Consider the following 17,542-nt stretch of genomic DNA (forward strand, 5'->3'; position numbering starts at 1 on the left):
GGTTACTGAAGTTGGGCTAGCTGGTATATAATGATGTGCTACGTGACCGCTAGCGACAAAGCTATGTTAGCATAATATAAACAAGCTAACTCTTTTTCCATTCGATAAAAGTTAACGTGAGTGTTCTCGGTGGTCAGGAACAAATGTAATCGCATGGCAGGATGTTGTAAAAGGACCAAACTTCAGCCAGGAGAACAACTGAGATAATCCATCCACAATACGAGGTTAGTCATTCATATACTGCTGCATGGGCTGGGCTGTAGTTACATCCTAAGGTTTTAAAAACTGAGCTTAAATAAATGATTAGCGGTAATAAAAGCTGAGGGAGGTCAACAGTGGTCGCTGACTGTTTTAGGAGCTTTTTGAGATCAAATAGAAGAAAATACAAAACATTAAACATGTTAACAACACAAAAGCCATATTAAACGCAGACTACTTTAGGCCCGGAAGTAGGATTCGTCGCGTCATCACTTAACGACCGGATACCAACTGTCAAGCATGGTGGTGGTACCATCATGCTCTGGGCTGTTTTGCTGTCAATAATACTGGTATATGGTATGCTTTTGACCATGTGTGGATTAGAGAAATTCAGAAAAATAAATTCAGACTTGTGCACCTAATTCTTGTTTTCTAAAGCCTATGTGTGCTGGCCAATCATCCCACCCTGGAAAACAAACAGTTCAAAGATATGATTAAAAGCCCAAAATTACCCTGACATTCATGCCCATGAAGGGTGGATGTAAACTTCTGACCATAACTGTACGCTGGTTTCATCATTTGAAACTTTGGTCATGTTTAATATGTGCATGTAGCAGAATAAATATGACAATAAACAGGAAAACATAACAGGTTCTCTGTTGTATATAGCTGTGCTTTTGTAGCATTAAGGCTTCTCACACTTACCAAATCCCTTGTCCATGCATCTGAAGGGGACTGTTTTTGTATGTCTCAGTGGCGCCAAACAGCGAGAATTAAATCATGTCACATTTTTCAGGGTCACGTGTATTAGATGCTCCATTTACCAAAAAAATCATCAGTTCCTGGAAAACTTTAAAATATGCCAGATCAGTGACTTAATAACTTTCAGTTTTACATTAAGTCCACTCGTGAATCATCTCCTCGCCACATGGAGTAAGTCATCGTCACAGGCTCCATTCGAATGTTAATCAGTTTCATATCAGGCTCAGGATGTGTGTGCGTGTCGAGTCAGACACGACAGATGCGGAAACATCACCACCTTCTGTGCGTTCGTTTCTCCCTCGAACACATGCACATACATCGAGGTGATTTGCAGCATCCTGCAGCAGATGGTGGAGAGAGTGCTGTGACTCACTGAGGGTGTAAGGGTGCATACAGAGTGAGAAGGAGACAGTAAGGATAAGGAAAAGGGGAGAAGGGCTTTGCTTCGTGCTTGTTGCAAGAGAGCTGCTGTAATGACGTAAAAGAAGCCCATCGTGTGTGTGTGTGTGTGTGTGTGTGTGTGTGTGTGTGTGTGTGTGTGTGTGTGTGTGTGGATGCTGCGTCTTTTCCCTTAGTCTCCTGACTGCGCAGTACTCACCTCTGGCCACACGGCGGAGCTCTTCGCCTCCATGTGGAGACCGCATAGAGGTGAGTCAAGGAGTTTGAACATCACCTTTTAAAGTCTCACGCTGTCACCCACACGCTAGCAGGTGAACGTGTTTATCAAGAACTTAATTAAAGGTTAAACGATAAACACGCTCACCTGCGTCACCAAGTCTGCAGCGCCGTTAATTATTTATCAAGACCCCACCCTTCAGCAGCACCCTCGCTATGGCTATCGTTGTCTCCAGGGAATACACCAACCTAAAGACGTGTAGATCACACAAATGTGTGTGTTTCTTTTAGTTTTTAGGTTGCCACACAAATACATATACACTTTCTCACACCTTTCCCAGCATCCTGTCCCTCTGGGCTTCCTGTTTTCTTCTCCGGGAATATCAAACGTGTTTTTTGTGTGCGTGTTGCATCTTTTATTGGAATCTGTCCCTTCTTCTTTCCCGATCCCTCTTCTCCCTGCCGGGATATCTCGCCTTCTCTGCTGTTATGCAAGCAGGGAGTGGTTTAATAATTCAGCACCATCTTTTCTTTTTTATTCCCAGGCTTTCCTTCTACACTACAGTGACCTGCAATGTTGACTCATACGCACTCATAATCCCCACACACACTCGAAAATGACACCCACACACCGATAATGTCACACAACCTACAAAGCAATGACGTTACTCCACTCCAGAATTTTTTTTTCCCCTTTTTTATTCTTTTTATTTTATTTGGCAAATTATTCTCCACTTTTTCTTCTTTCAATTTTTGCAGTCTTTTTTTTTTTCATTGTTTCTCTTTTCATTTATTTACAATAGTAAAAATAAATCTTTCTCTTCAAGGTTTTACATTCGACATTTACAAGTGCAATGTGTAACATGTCCATCTTATAAAGTGCATTTGTACTTTTTAATCATGAGCCGACCGTGTTGCCGCACAAACCCGAGAGGAGCAAAAATCAAAGGAAACACAGTAAGAAATCATAGAAATCCAGGAAGAATGATTCAAGAACATCATATTAGCTCTCTGACATCACAGTATTGTTACCCAATAACACGCTCGGTGCTGCTTCTCATCGGGACCGACAGCATCGATGCGTAAAACTACGCCTTTTTCTGTCCGTGAAGGCCATACTCGGTCCGATAGAAAATTAGCTCTATAATGGTTTTTTTGAAATCAATTGACAATCTCTGCCAGGTTGTAGGTTACAGAGGAGACACATTATAAGCCTGACTGACAGTTGAGCTGGTCCTGCTTATTTGCTGTAGGCACTCGCCCCAAACCCTGCTTTTTTTCAAAAAAACACAAATAAACAGAACCTTCATGTAAATGCTTGTGCTCACAAGAAAATAAAAGAGGCTTTAAAGGATGGATAAGGAGACTGTATATAAAAATAGACACACGAGAACGAAGAAAACAAAGACCGGCAATGTTTTTCTGCCTACCGCAGCAAGGTGAAGGTTTGCCTCTGCCCCCTGGTTCATTTCGACTTATTTACTCCCACCCCTCCTTTTTCTTTTCTACTCCTCTTTTTCTTTTTAATCTGCTTTCGGTGGGGACTATTTTTAGACGGCGCCTGACCGACTAGCTTCCTGCAGGCCACGGATAGCAAAATGTTAGACAAGAGAAAGAGACAGAGGGAGGTGGGAGGAAGGAGTTGAGGATGGCAAAGACGGGCTGAATGGAAAGAAGAGGAGGGGGAGTAAAAAAGATTGATAGAAAGAAATGAGGGGAAAAGGGTGTTTTCTAAAGGGGGGGGGAGTGGCAGGTGAGTGAAAGCGATGGGGAGGAGGAAAAAGTGAAGTTTTTTCAAACAGAGGAGGGGGTGTCTTTGAAACGACCTGCTCCCTTAGACACGACTCAGACAATATGACGTCACCGGAGCCCTGACTCTGTGATGTAAAACTGCTGCTCACGAACTCTCCGTCTCCCTGTCGATCAGTGCGATTGTCCCCCCCCCCTTTCTTTTTTAACAGATAAAACCCTTCACTTTACTGCAATCTGTATCGAGGCTTGTGTTTATCTGCAGTTAGAGCAAAAAATAAGTATATATAGGTCAGAAAGATTTACTGGTTCTAATGACTTTGCGTCTTTGCCCTCCGATTAACTTAAGATATATACAAACCAAAAAATAAGACACTAGAAAGTCAAAAATTATGGCACTTTTTTTAAGCATATCCGACACACAACTTTCCCCCCCAAAGAAACTTTTGACGTTTGTTTATAGGAAGAACACAGAAGAATAGGAAGAAACACACGCTCACAACAGACTCACAGCAGCGACCATGTCTTGTAACTCATGCCCTGATGAACATTACAAAAATATACATTTCTGTACAGCATTGCATAAGAAAAATAACACACGCACGCACACATGCGCTCTACACGCTCACTTGTACGGTATTTCTTTTCTTTTTAAAAACTGAATTATAAGTCCTGTATAGCGGCTGACAAAAACCATTCTGCGTGTTTGTGTTTACAGTTAGAGTTGCTATGGTTCATTACAATTGGCTATGATCCCGGGCACACGCGTTAAACCCACACACACACACACACACATACACAAACACACAGTGAGTGGTCGCTCCACTCCTGTCCCAGGAATGGTAGACTGAGTAGTGGCATATTCACAGATGAGTCTTATTAATTGTTAAAACAACCGCTTGATGGACATGCCAGATGGGACAGTTTATAAAATACATCTGGAATTCACAGCGACTGATTAGTTGCCGCTGTGTTTGGATTTCAGCAGGCTTGTTATATTTATATATAGCAATTAAATATATATTTATATTTAAGATTTTATGCAGAGTTGGATCAAATGAACATTGTGAGTTTTGCTTTAGTTTTTTGGACACCCAAAAACTGCCTAAATAGTACTGTGAAAGTGCAAAACTGAAATCCTTAAATTTCAATCACAGCTTTTCAATTGGAGACTTAAGGTCACCAAATATTTAAACACACTGAGAATTATGTTATTTTAAAAAAGAGAGAGAGATTATATCTTTATGCTTTTGTCACACAAAAAAGTAAAATTTATGTGGTTTTATTTCATAAAATATGTGATTAATATGTAACTTACTGAGATGCCGACATGCTAGCGCTAGCTGGCAACCTGCTAATGCCAATTAGTCACAATATTTCTCTAAGCATCTGTTTTCTTCATCTTTAATGGGCTGTTTACACCATGAGTTTTTTGTTGTTTAAACTGTATATAATTCAATAGAATAAAAGGAGTTTGTGAAGGCAAAGAAGTAGTTGAAGGTAGCTAGCCTATTAATAGCTAGCAAGCTAGTTAGCAAGGTAGCTAACAGGATGCTAGATTCATGGATATTAGTACAGTACTTTTAAACCAAGATGGCTACAACACGAGGCTTTAAAACAGGACTTTTTTTTAAAGAACTCCTGCCAGGGTGAAGACTTTCAGAAACTTTGTTTCTGCGGCTACATGTGGACAAGAAAAACTGAGCTTTTGTTTCAGAGCATCAAAGATATTTATCTTTATCTCTTTAGCCACTATCTCTTTTCTGGACTCTGTTTATAGTAACCATTGTCCTTAATGTAAATATGTAAGACAAACTGCGTGTGTTTCTGTTCTGTGTCCTGTGTACTGTTTGTTGTATATGTGTCTTTCTGGCTGCCGTTACAACCAAATTTCCCCTTGTGGGACAATTAAAGGATTATTCTATTCTATTCTCTATTTTATTGTTTGTGAGCTTCTGACTTGCCAACATTTCCATATGGTTAGGGTTATGGATATCCTTCATCATCTTGATGGAACTTGAGTACAGAGATATTTTTGGAAACAAACTTGAAAAAATCCTTGTTTTTAAAGATATCCATGTGCATGTGGACGTAGACTAAGTAATGCGGCGTTCGCTAATTTAAAAATTTCCATGGTATCATTGAAATCCACATTTAGATATGTTGCTGTTTGGATTTAGGAAACTGTAGGAATGTCATAGCTTATACTAAGTCTACTTTTGATTGTTTCCACATTATGGCTCATAGTCAGATTCCCTATGGAGAATATGAATAGGATTTTCACTTCCTGAAAGTCATTGCTGAGCTGTATTTGAGTCTTTGGGAAAATGGTCCTCGCCTCAGTTTCCCTATGATCTCTGCAAACACTCTTCTTATGAGTTTATGGTCTCAGTTCCTAGCTTCAGGTCATAGTGAATAAAACGTGAATGCCATTTTGTAAATTTTGGTCATTCTTATATAGTTAAAAAAGAGAGTCATCCAGGATATGTCCATTGGTTGAAATCCTCAACATGTGCCATCAGCCAATGAGCCAATCCTTTACTAGGTTTCTTTATAATGGCAAGAGTTCAAAACAGGGTTTCATAAACCAATAGGTGAGGTCACGTGGCTACATACATTCTTTACACTGTTTATGTTTTCCTGTTTTCTTCCTCATAAATAAGTGCTGAACAGATTAGAATGGTAAATGCTGGTGTTCCCATGCCATATCTGGAGTCAAGACAATTTCAAATGTTGACATTTTTAGGTGGCCTTACAGAATCTAAAACAAGCCTCAAAATTTATTTCCCTTCAATCCAGTTCTGCTTCATGATTCTCTAATAGGTTTGATTAGCCTTTAAGAGGAAAGAAGATGAGTTTAAAAGCCACATCCCTGCTAGTGCAGGTCTTCTTTTACTATTACAATTAAAGGGCCAAACTGTACCACTGGCAACACTGGCCATCTGTTAGAAACCGTACCGGATGTGACATTATCCTCACCTCATTTGTGACTGCTCTGCATGTCCCATCTAGCATATCCAAACACAGGTGACCAGGCAAGTCTCGCATATCATTGTGCATACAAGAGAACTGTGTGCCAAAAGGATCCGCATCAGTTTCCTGTGTGAAATAGATTCATTCAACTCTTGTGCGTGGATATGTTTCACCCTCCCTCGCGCACTGCTGCGGTTCACCGAGTGCCAAATTTCATCCACATCATGCTTCCAGCCTCAGAGTAATTGAAAATATTTCACTTAATAATTGATGCAGGTGGTTTACCATTAGGCAGTTCCATCAATGCAGTGATTGAGCAAAAGAGAGAGGAAGGGAAGAGGTCGCACCGGCAACTTGTTCAACTGGTGGTTTTATAATTAAATTATCAAATTAGTAAAATGGCTGCAGATGCGTTTTATTTTGGAGGTTTCTGTCTGCAGTAGATGAGCTAAGAAAAGAAGTTGAGCATTTATTTACTCATTAGGTTTTCCATGCTTTTTAGAAAACCCCGACCAGGCAGCCAGGATCATATTTCTTTCCAATAAAACCCAATGTGCCATTTGTTGCCTTGAAACATTTACTTTGAGTTATTCTGCAAATCTTCCAAAGCCAACCGCTTCTCTTTCTCTCTCCATTTCTCGCTTGTGGCTTTTTGTACACAGCAAAACACAGTTGGACATTATTGCGAAGGAGTTTTTGTTGTTCCAATAAGGCCAAAACCAAACAAATAGAAATCAAAAGAAGACACAAGAGAGTCTGCCGTTTCCAAAGGAAATCATTGACAGAAACTCGTGTGGCTGTTGTTCTGCTAACAACTGCTGCAAAAACAACTGATTGTTGCTTCCTGCCAAGAAAAGTAGAAAATACTTCTACTCTAAGCTTTAATTTACATCATAGAAAAAGAAAATACCTGCTTCTCCTGTGCGCCATTTTCAGAGTTTCATTGAGTACATGTGTGTTTTTTGCTTTCACGCCATAATGTTGCGATTTATTTGGTAGAAAGCGTTGAATTTGGAAGTGACTCCCTGTAGTTACACAGTTTTTTTCCTGTGCTGAGTCTTACTGTTGCAGTTCGAAACTACAGCCCAGTTTCCATAAACTATTTTCCCAAAGCCAGCACACCTCCCACACATGTATATGAGCAGCATGCCAGCAGCTTAGTCATTGAAACTCTCTCCGAGGTTGCTCTGAGGAACACGAAAGTGAAAAGTATCTCCGCAGATCATTTAAATACAGATTGAGGTTGGCAATAAATCCCTTCTCCAACTCATCCTCACAGCATTCTCTGTACATTAGGCCAGCTCCCTGTACCATTACTGCTCAGATATTATTATCATTAGCTGGATTTACGGTGCATGATGCCCTTTCAGTGGGGAAATAACTTCATCCTGATTGGGTGCATGGTGGACGTGACCTGAGGTTGCGTTAAAGCGCGTCTCGCCTGGTGTTTCTATTTCACGCCACGTCACCTCACCTCTCTTGCTTCTCATTAACCTGCCGAGCCTTCAGAGGTGGCTCGCGGCGGAGCTGCACTGCTTCTTCAAGGCGGGGTGAGACTGTGTGCATGTCTGCAGAAGGTACCCAGCTACTGCTGACAGGCTGCACATAGGGAAATTAAAATGGAAGCCAGAGAATTTTTCGCCATATGGTGCTTTGTTTCCTTCTTAATATATAGACTTTTGCCATTTCTCCTGAATCTATGACATACATCTATGAGTGTTTAAGCGTAAGCATTACAAATATTTAGCAATAATACAAAACACATCCATTCTTCATTTATTTTCAGAGGTGCAAGAATCGCAAGTATGACTTAAAGTGTAGCGTAGCCGACCAAAGCTGCCCCCGATGAAAAACGACCTTTTCGATATGGATTGTGCTCAGCTCGGCTAATGTAAAATCAATGGGGCTGTGGAGCCAGAGTGCCGTCTAACTTTAGAGCCGCATGGCCAAAACAGCTTTATGGAGATTGCAGAAAAACACAGGTCCTGTTCGCCTCAGAAAAATATCAGCTGCTCTCACCTTTCCCGGTGACGACGGGAATTTCTGCTGATCGCAAACACGGGGACAGAGAGGACGGGGTCATTGTTTTGATTGACTGACTCCTGGAAATATTTTAAGATTGATATCGAGGCCGATATTTAAATACATTCATGATTGTGCATTATAGACAGAGTTTCCATCAGAGAAGTAATTTAGCCATGTTTCTGGATCTTTAATCCAGTTTTAAAGTTTTTTGATAGTTTTTTATGTGTCGAAACATCAAACAACAAGAGTATGCTAAAAAGACACTTTGGCTAAAATAACGATTGTAGCTTTTATCTAAAAAATAATTAAAAACTGGCCTGGCAGGGGTCAAATTAGGCTTATAATATGCTGGTCTTAAACAGTGCTGAGCTTTTACCATAGCTGTGTCTCAGATACTTCCATACTTTGTATTTCAAGCATAAAAGTAAACGATTCGCTTGACGCACATCGCTTTGAAGCTGACAGCTTGTAGGTGTTCCAGGCTGCGGTTGCCTAGGTAACCCTCTAACTCATTTACTAACAGGTCATATGTGTCCTGTGTTCTTATTAGTTCACATTGGTAGTCCCTTCTGGGCTTTAAAAAAAGATTATCTCAGATCTCATCCACTTTACGTTGCTTGCAGCTGTTTCGCCCATAGTTGCTAAATTTTCTTCGCTTTAGGGTTAGATAGATCATCAGAAATTTCTTAAACAGCAGAAAGCTGATACATTGTAAGGAACTGTGTCAGGCCAATTCTGGCTTGCCAGCTAAATAGCTAGCAGCAAACATTTATTATGCACTTGCAGTACATGTCGTGTGGCGTTCTTTACCCTTCTTCTTCAAAATAGTCGCCATTTTTGCCGCGTAATAAAAGAACAGGACCCCTCAGAAAAAATCAATACATTAATACAACAATGACAGGCCAGCTAAAGAACGAGCAGCAAATCTTTAGCATGCTTTGATGTGGTGTAGTGTTATTTACACTTTCCACCCCAAATAATTGCTGCTTTTGCTACATGGTAGAAGAAATGGCCAAAACATTTCAGACAGCAATATGACAGAAAGGAAATACATTCCAAGCAACGATGCTAGCTCCCAATGCTAGCTAGCCAGCTAAATAGCATTCACGAGACCAACTTTGGTTTGCTTTACTTGTTCATGAAAGTTAAATCAGTTTCTTTATTGCAGAGGAATCTTGTCGTATGTGCGGTCAGCTGCTAAGGGAGTAGTAAATGTTCTCAGATTGCAGCAGCTAGTGGGATAATCACTGTTATACACTGACAGTGATACTGATGCCAATATTTGGTCATTTAAAAATCTGAAATTCCGATATATATTTAAAAAAAAAAATTCTGTCAGACACATGAAATCTAAACAGACTTTTTAAACATTTGTTATATGTAGTTATTTATTTACCCGTTTACGCTCTGCCTGTCTCTGTCTGAATCAGTTGATTGTCGTATTTGTGGTGTTCCAAACACGTGTCGCCAACAGGTTACTTGCAGAGTGCCCTCTGGTGGACAAATCTTCAACACTTATAACAAGTTTGAAGTTGGAGTTTCTCCCATCAAATCTTTGTTAAATTTTAATTTATCCGCCGTTTTAAACAACAATACCAAAAAGCTGATTATATCATCCCACTGATAGATCAGTCAGGCTCCGATCAATGTCCAGTCATCATTTCTGGAAAGTATACAGCTTGCTGTGGTCAGTTTGAAACAACATTACCACGTTTAATTTTAAACACTATGCAAGTAAGGACATAGCGTAAATGCAAAGTGCATGGAAGTATCCAAACCGAGACATAAGGTTTGCAGATGTTAGCTATTGATACTAATCATAAATGTCTTTTGTGCTCTCTTGTGCCACAGTGATTAACTAGCACTATTAATGTTGTTCTGCATGTCTTTTTGAAACTGAAGCAATCACATAACAGAAGAGTTTTAGCAAACACAAATTTTTAAATACCTTTATCCATCCAGGGGTGGACAAAAGGGTGAAAGAAACTCCAATCATGCTGAAATGCTCCTTTAAGGCCCGTCTCACATTTCCCCATAAAGAGGGTGTAAAGAACAGCGTAGCCTACTTTCCGGCGCTCTCCCTCCCCGCAGCAGAGAGCATTCCCAGGGTAGCAGCGCTCTGCAGTGACGCTGTCCTTGGTGCTGAATTCAGCTCTCTCTGCTTCGCAGTCACGGCACAGCGGCAGGCTGAGAAACCCATTTTTCTCCGTTGCGGAGCAGATTTCATTTCAACGAACCAAGGACAACACATGCCAGTCTAAATATGGAAATCCCTCTCTAGATTCTTCAAACTAGCCGGGCTTGTTTATGCATTCAGAGACTGGTACATTAGATTTCATTTCGGATTTGAATGTTTGAGGAGGGATGTTGTGTGATTAGCTTTTTTTCACTCTTTCCTGAAACTTGCATCGAAATGGGAAAAACAAATAATAAAGGCTGTGCTTCTGGCATTGGGAAAAGGCTTAATGGGCAAGACTCAGCTACTTAATCTGCATCAGCTGAAGGAAACATTGCTCAAAATGTTTCCAGGGAGGAAATATTCTCGTTTTTTTACCAGGAGAAAGTAGCTCATTGTGAATTTTCAAGGTCGTTCCTTGTGTATATTTAGCTCATTGTATTTTTATCCACACGCCACTTAATTTCAAACACATCAGTTAAAACACAAACAAGTATTTTAAGACTGTTTCACTCCTTCTGATTGCATAACCATGCAGTGCTGCCCAGCCTCAGGACATGCAGAGATTTAGCAACTTTCTTACTAAATCTCAGCTTCACATATATGCTACTCTTGAGAAGCAGGACTCACTTTTCGTGCCCTAACAGAGGCCAGTGGAAAAGTCACCTGACACTTCCCCCACAGCCTGCCTCAGCTCCCACAGCCATGATGAGGATACCTTAAACAGGTGTTTGCAGTTGGTTTCCACACCATCTCCATCCATGATTTTGGTTTTCTCAAGGCTACAAACTTTCATATCGTTTTTCTTTTTCTTGTTTTTTTTTGACTATGCATCGTCCTCTTCTCCATCAGCCGCCAGTGCCACATCTACAGCGGCCAGCTGAGTGTTCGCCATCAGCCTGCCCCGATATGAGAAGCAGAGGAAATCTCTTTCCTCTTTCCTCCTAGCCACCTCCTGTCCCTCCAACCCTGACTCGACCTCAAGCATCACACTAAGGAGACTCCAACCTTCCCTGCTACACATCACTGGAGGTCCTGGGTCTTAAGGAGAGGTTGGAGGGGACGCACCCACAGCAGGCCATCCATAGCGACTTCTGGATGTCTGGGTTTCGGAACGCATAGATGATGGGGTTGATTACAGAGCAGCAGGTGGCTGGGAGGACCGTGGCGTAGGTGTATATTACGGGGTAGCTGGAGTCAGCCACAATGGAGTACATGGCGAACGGCAGCCAGCATGCCCCGAAGGCACACAGGATGGCCGACAGTGTGGAGACACCTTTGGTGGTGGAGATGGCCAAAAACTGGTGCTGCACCGCGATCTGCTGCGCATGGCGGAAGGCGATTTTGCAGATTTGAAGGTAGAGCTGCATCATGAGGGCAAAGACCAATAAGAAAGTGACGGCGAGAGCCACGGCGTTGTTTTTAGTGACCGGTCGGCAGATGCTGCACGTACTCTCGTCTCTCAGACAGTTCCAGCCCAGTGCCGGCAACAGGCCGAGCGTGAGGCACGACACCCAGATAAAGACCACCATGACGTAGGTGAAGGTGACCGTCCGTTCAGTGTGGTAGGTCAGGGCGTTGTAGAGCGAGAGGTACCGGTCGACCGTGATGGCGAGGATGTTGAAGACAGACGCTGAGAAGGCCGAGATCAGCAGTCCAACGGACAGCAATGTCACGAACTCCACCGAGCTGTCGATCAGATAGGTGAAGACAAAGTTCAAGATGAGGCCCAGGCCGGCCAGGAGATCCGCCACCGCCAGCGATCCAATCAAGATGAACATGGGAGCGCGGAGCGTCGGCGTGTAGAACAGCACAGCGATCACCAGGGCGTTCTCGCAGGAAATGAGAGTCCCCGTCACGCAAAGCGCAATGTCCCATGGGCTGACTTCCTGAAGAGCGACGGCGGTGGTCGCTGGCTGGAGGTCAGGGGTCACAGTTTGCACTACAGGTTCTGACGAAGAGTTGGCGGGGTCCTCAACCAGGCTCCACGAGGTGGAGGAGTCGAAGGGGTCGAGGGGAGAGGAGGAGTTGAGGCTGCTACCGCCACCGCTACTCATGGCTGCCGCCGCGGCCAGGGAGAGAATCATAGCTGGAGAGAGGGAGGAAGGAGGGAAGAAAGGAAGAGGTGAGTCAGGAAAGAGGTGGAGCAGAGGTGCAGACGTTTGTGTGCAGGAATGTGACATAGCAGAAAGATGGAAGCAGAGAGATGAGTTAAAAACACGATGGAAGAAGTTTTCAGAAGTGGAAGTGAGGACGAGAGGAAAGCAAAAAGAGTGGAAGAGGACGTGAGACGGGGAGAGGAGGGCAAAACAAACGAGAAAAGCAGGGAGGAGGCGGAGGAAGAGGAGGCGGAGGAGGAGCAGGGATGTGTGCTCAGCCATCCCGTTTCACAAAAGAGACCAAATAAGAAAATCACTTTTTTTTCATCCATTCAGAAACTCGTGAAAACGACCGAGCACTTTTACCCTCCAGCATGCACGTCATCAGCAGCTTGTGCACCACGCTGACAGGTAATTATCAGCAGGTGTGAACACACACACACATACACACACAAGGACAAGTCTTCCATAACTGGCAGTACTCTTCCTGCCATTTTGGCTTCAAGCAAAACAACACATACACCAAATAAACAATACTGTCAACAACAACAGTAATAACAATAACGAGAGTCTGGCTCGCTCCTACCTGACAGAGTCCGGACAACCAAAATCATCACCGACTCTGTCTATTTTTAGAGCGTCTCTAAAAATGGTGCATGACGTCCTGGGGCACGGCTGCCGTCCTATTCACCGGTGGCGTGTGTGAGCGCGAGCCCAGACACGGGCACGTGCGCCCACAGTTTTCATTTAGAAGCTGCTTAATTCGGATTCTGATCCACATATTTGCGGCTGCTGACGCTAATTTTAGCCCAGCAGCAGAGCAGCCAGCGCGCGCGCACACGCACGCACAGCGACACACACACACACTCGCAGCCGCGTGCGCCAAAGAGAGATGTGGAGCTCCATTCATAAAAAAAAAAATCTCTCCCCCCCTCCTCTCGCACCTCCCACCTCAACGCCCCCACTCACCCCTCCTCCCCCTCCTCTATTCTTCAGTCCTCTTCAGTCCTCCTCTCGCACGCCCACACGCACGCGCACACACCGTCAATGACTGGAAACGTCCAGGGAAGGTCACCACCGTCCCCACCACCACCACCACCTACACCAGCATCAAAAGCCCCGCAGCTGAGAGGGGGAGGAGGAGGGGGGTCTCACATCCCTGCGGTAACGGGGAGCTCGTGCGCCCCAGAGCCCAGCACACAGCACTCACGAGCCTTTTTTTTGTTTGTTTTGTTTTTTGTTTTTACGCCCCTGCCGAGCCTCCAGCACTGAGGGCAGGCTGTGTGCAGCAAAGACAGAACAAAAGCTTAAATACCTTCATCGGTTTCATTCAGCTGCAGCAGTGCAGTCCCTGAGCCAGCGCGCGAGAGCGAGAGAGCAGGATGGAGAGAGAAAGTGGGATGGATGAAGACCACGCCACACACACACAAACACACACACATTTACCCGCTCCGTGTCTTCTTCTTCTGCTTCTGCTTCTCGTATCTCTCTCCGTCCTCCTTTATTCTCCACTTCCCGTGAACGTGTTTTCAGTATTTTCTTCTTTCGGGGTTTCCCCCTGTCTCTCGCGCGCGCTTCTCCCCCAGTCAGCGGCGCGCGCTATATTCCTCCGTTGGCATGGTTATTAGCCTTCTGTCGGCTGCTCCGTCCTCGCGCTGCACATCCTCGGCCCCTCATTGGACGCGCTTGTCATTCTCCTCGTCTGACGTCAGAAGTCTCCGCTCCTCCAGTCACCGTCATCATGGTCTGTGTGTGAATCACGGAGAGAGGGAGAGTGGATTAACACATCGTCACCTTCACTGAGTTTATGTGTTTGTATGTAGGTCAGGTTTCAGAGCTCCTTATCGCCATTACTCTATCTTTATTAATATTGTTGTTGTTAAACAGCGGGGTGAGCGTGTAACTACCTGTGCCTCAGAGTTGGTGTTATCTGTCCTGGACTTGGAGGGGTGACTGAGCAACACTGTGCATCACACAGTGACTGATAACCCGCTCAAAAGGACAGTGGGAGACTTTGCTGCCTCCCACTTTAGGTTCTGCGTCACCAGGTGTGCTGATAGAAATAAACAAACAGCTACAATATGAAAATAAATTGCTGAAAGTGCATGTGCAAAAAGTACCTGTCTGTGTGTATGTGTGGTCTGCAGCATAACCAGTCAAACTGGCTGTTTGTGCTGTGCAATACCAAGTAACTAGTATTACTGATACCAATACCGATACTGATACGTTCAACTTACAAAGGTAGCTTGTGTAGTGTTGATCCGTGTGTCAAGATTTATGAGTGTTACTTTCCGCAGTAATTAGTTTATTATGGTAAATGGTAAATGGCCTGTATTTATATAGCGCTTTACTAGTCCCTAAGGACCCCAAAGCGCTTTACATATCCAGTCATCCACCAATTCACACACACATTCACACACTGGTGATGGCAAGCTACTATTAGCACTTAGTAATCTACAATAAAGCATATAGTTTTAAACAGGGTTTTTAGCCCAGCAGTCTACATATTGAACCTTCAGGATTAAATGAAATATCAATCCTATCGCGCTAGCATCGATCCATACTATTGATATCTGGATCGATCCACCCACCTCTAAGTAGGGATGGGTACCGGTATCCGGTGCCATAATGGCACCGGATACCGGTACGTGTGTTTTTGCATTTTGTATTCTTTTCTTATGATGATGATTATGAATCTATGTTTCAGTTATTCTTGTTTAGGGATTAGTTCGTAGGTTTTGTGTTCTCATGTTTATTTCAGGTTTAGTTCAGTGTCTAGTCTGTCTCAGTGTCGTGTCTGCGTCTTTGTGCATTGTTTTCTTGTTTCCTGTTTTATTGTGAAGGTCTGCGTCTCATGTGAGTGTGTTCAGTTTACCTCCCTTGTCTCGTCTCGTTAATTACTCCCAGCTGTGTCCACCACCTGTGTGTAATTTCCTGTGTTTCTCTGTGTGTATTTAAGTCGTGTCTTCTGTCATTGTAGTTGCTGGTTCGTCTGTGTATCCACCATGTCTCACTCGTGTGTTTTCCCTGCTGTCAACCGTCGTCTGCCTCTGCTCGCTCTCATTCTTGTTCAGGTTCATGTCCAGTAGTTAGTTTGTTCCCAGTATAGTTTAGTCCTTCCTCCGTTTGCCATTTGTCCATTTTTATTTTGTGTTTAATAAACCACCTTCACACCTTTACAAGTGCCTGCATTTGGATCCTCCTTTATTACTTCCACACGGCTCATCTCACTCGCCGTGACAGTACGGTCCAGCCAGATATGGATCCAGCGGCATTCAGCCCACCCAGGGAGCTTCAGGAGGTCGTTATCGACTGCTTCAAAATTAATCAACCTGTGGTTAGAGCATGAGGGAGAAGCGTTTCTTTACACTGTGGAAGCCAACCTACAACACCTTATTTCCGGTTATCCCTGGCTATTGGACTCAGAATTTTGTTCTCCACGAGCTTCACCTTCACCCCCCGGCCGCTACCGCTCGCCCGCTCGCTTCAACGGAGGACATGCCGTCCGAACCGCCGGACGAGGAATTACCCGGCCCGTCAGAGCCGTCTCCGAGAAAAAAGCGACGTTCACGACGTCGTTCGCACAGCCGGATGTCGGGACATGTAAACAACCGGCAGTGGTGAGTGAGAGGGACACTGTTTCTGCTTTGTCAGATACAAGGACTATTTATTCTGGGGCTATTTTTTTGTGTTTCCACCGAAGATAATAGTGGTTTTTCTGTTTCATCTATGGCTATTGCTTCAAAGACTGTCTTTCCTGAGCCCACGCTCTGTGTTAATGACTGTTTCCACTTTGTTGTTGCCAAGCATGGAGTTACTGAGCCTGGCATTATGAACTTAGAGAATGGAAATGTTTGGGACTCTTTTTCACCTGCACTGGTCCATTCAGGGGAAGCTGTAAACCTCACTGAAACAGTTTTTCCTGACCATGTTCTCCCATCCACACTTTCACCACAGTCTAACGTTGGGTCTGTAACACAGTTAGCAGTTCAGTCAGCAGCCCAGCTGCCCACAGTTCGGTCAGCCACTCCACCACCTCTTACACCTCCGCTACCATCGCTACCTGTAGCTCAGTTGCCACTAGTTCAGCAGCCTACCCACTCATTCATTCAGTCACCATCCTCACCGTCTCATTACGAGCAGGGAACACACTTCACCACTGTACCTGGTGGATCTCCTAAGCTAGCCATCTGACACCCAGCCTCTGGGGAGGCTGGGTGTCAGTCACCAGCCAAGTCTGGACCCCTAGAGGTCAAGACGCCAGCACCAGCAGCTCCACCGGAGAACTCACCAGAACAGTCTCGGCTCTCAGCACCCCCTGAGAGTTCAAGTGAGTTCACCCGTCCGCCTCCATCCTCTGAGTGTATTAGGGAACACTTTCTGCCCTCCGAGGACTGCATCCCACTGTTGCTGCCTGAGTCAAGCCACTGTGCTGCTCAGAGGTCTCTGTACCTGCTGCTTCAGTGTCTGTCTCCACTGGAGGGCTCGAGGAGCTCGTCCAGTCTCAAGCCACGTCAGCTGGGGGTTTGGGAGAACCCAGCCAGCCTCAAGTCTCGTCAGCTGGAGGGCCCGAGTCGCCCGTCCAGCCTCAAGTCTCGTCAGCTGGAGGGCCCGAGTCGCCCGTCCAGCATTATGCCTCGTCTGCTGGGGGGCCCGAGGAGCCCGCCTGCAGCATCGCCGCCTGCAGCATCGCCGCCTGCAGCATCGCCGCCTGCAGCATCGCCACTGCCGTCAGGTTCCATGTATGGGGAAATGTACGCCGACCATCTGTTCAAAGATGGTCGCTCACAGTGGACATAGATGGCTTCTTTCACTCCTCTTTCAAACCATCTGTCCTCTCTGTCCAAAATGTGAACATTGGCATCCTCAAAAGAGTGTCCTTTATCCTTAAGATGCAGATGTACTGCTAAGTCTGTGTTTTGGAGTTTTGTCTTTCGGGTGAACC

General features: G+C 44.4%; 1 protein-coding gene across 1 annotated transcript; it reads right to left on the minus strand.

Annotated features, from left to right (window-relative positions):
* Window positions 1–3,831: 3,831 nt before the first annotated feature.
* On the minus strand, window positions 3,832–14,302 carry gpr185b (G protein-coupled receptor 185 b). Its single transcript, XM_085450759.1, has 2 exons — window positions 14,044–14,302; window positions 3,832–12,587 (listed from the first exon to the last, which is right to left on the minus strand). The coding sequence occupies exon 2, from the start codon at window positions 12,583–12,585 to the stop codon at window positions 11,515–11,517; it is 1,071 nt and encodes a 356-aa protein (XP_085306885.1). The 5' UTR covers window positions 12,586–12,587; window positions 14,044–14,302; the 3' UTR covers window positions 3,832–11,514.
* Between the last annotated feature and the right edge of the window lie 3,240 nt (window positions 14,303–17,542).

This window comes from Copadichromis virginalis, linkage group LG3, assembly GCF_057382275.1.
Source record: "Copadichromis virginalis isolate Kocher_CV1m ecotype Utaka linkage group LG3, C_Virginalis_male_GT1.1, whole genome shotgun sequence".
NCBI lineage: Eukaryota > Metazoa > Chordata > Actinopteri > Cichliformes > Cichlidae > Copadichromis > Copadichromis virginalis.

Bases quoted from the DNA above. Each gene is read 5' to 3' on its own strand.
- gpr185b (XM_085450759.1), bottom strand. From the start codon at position 12,585: ATGATTCTCTCCCTGGCCGCGGCGGCAGCCATGAGTAGCGGTGGCGGT.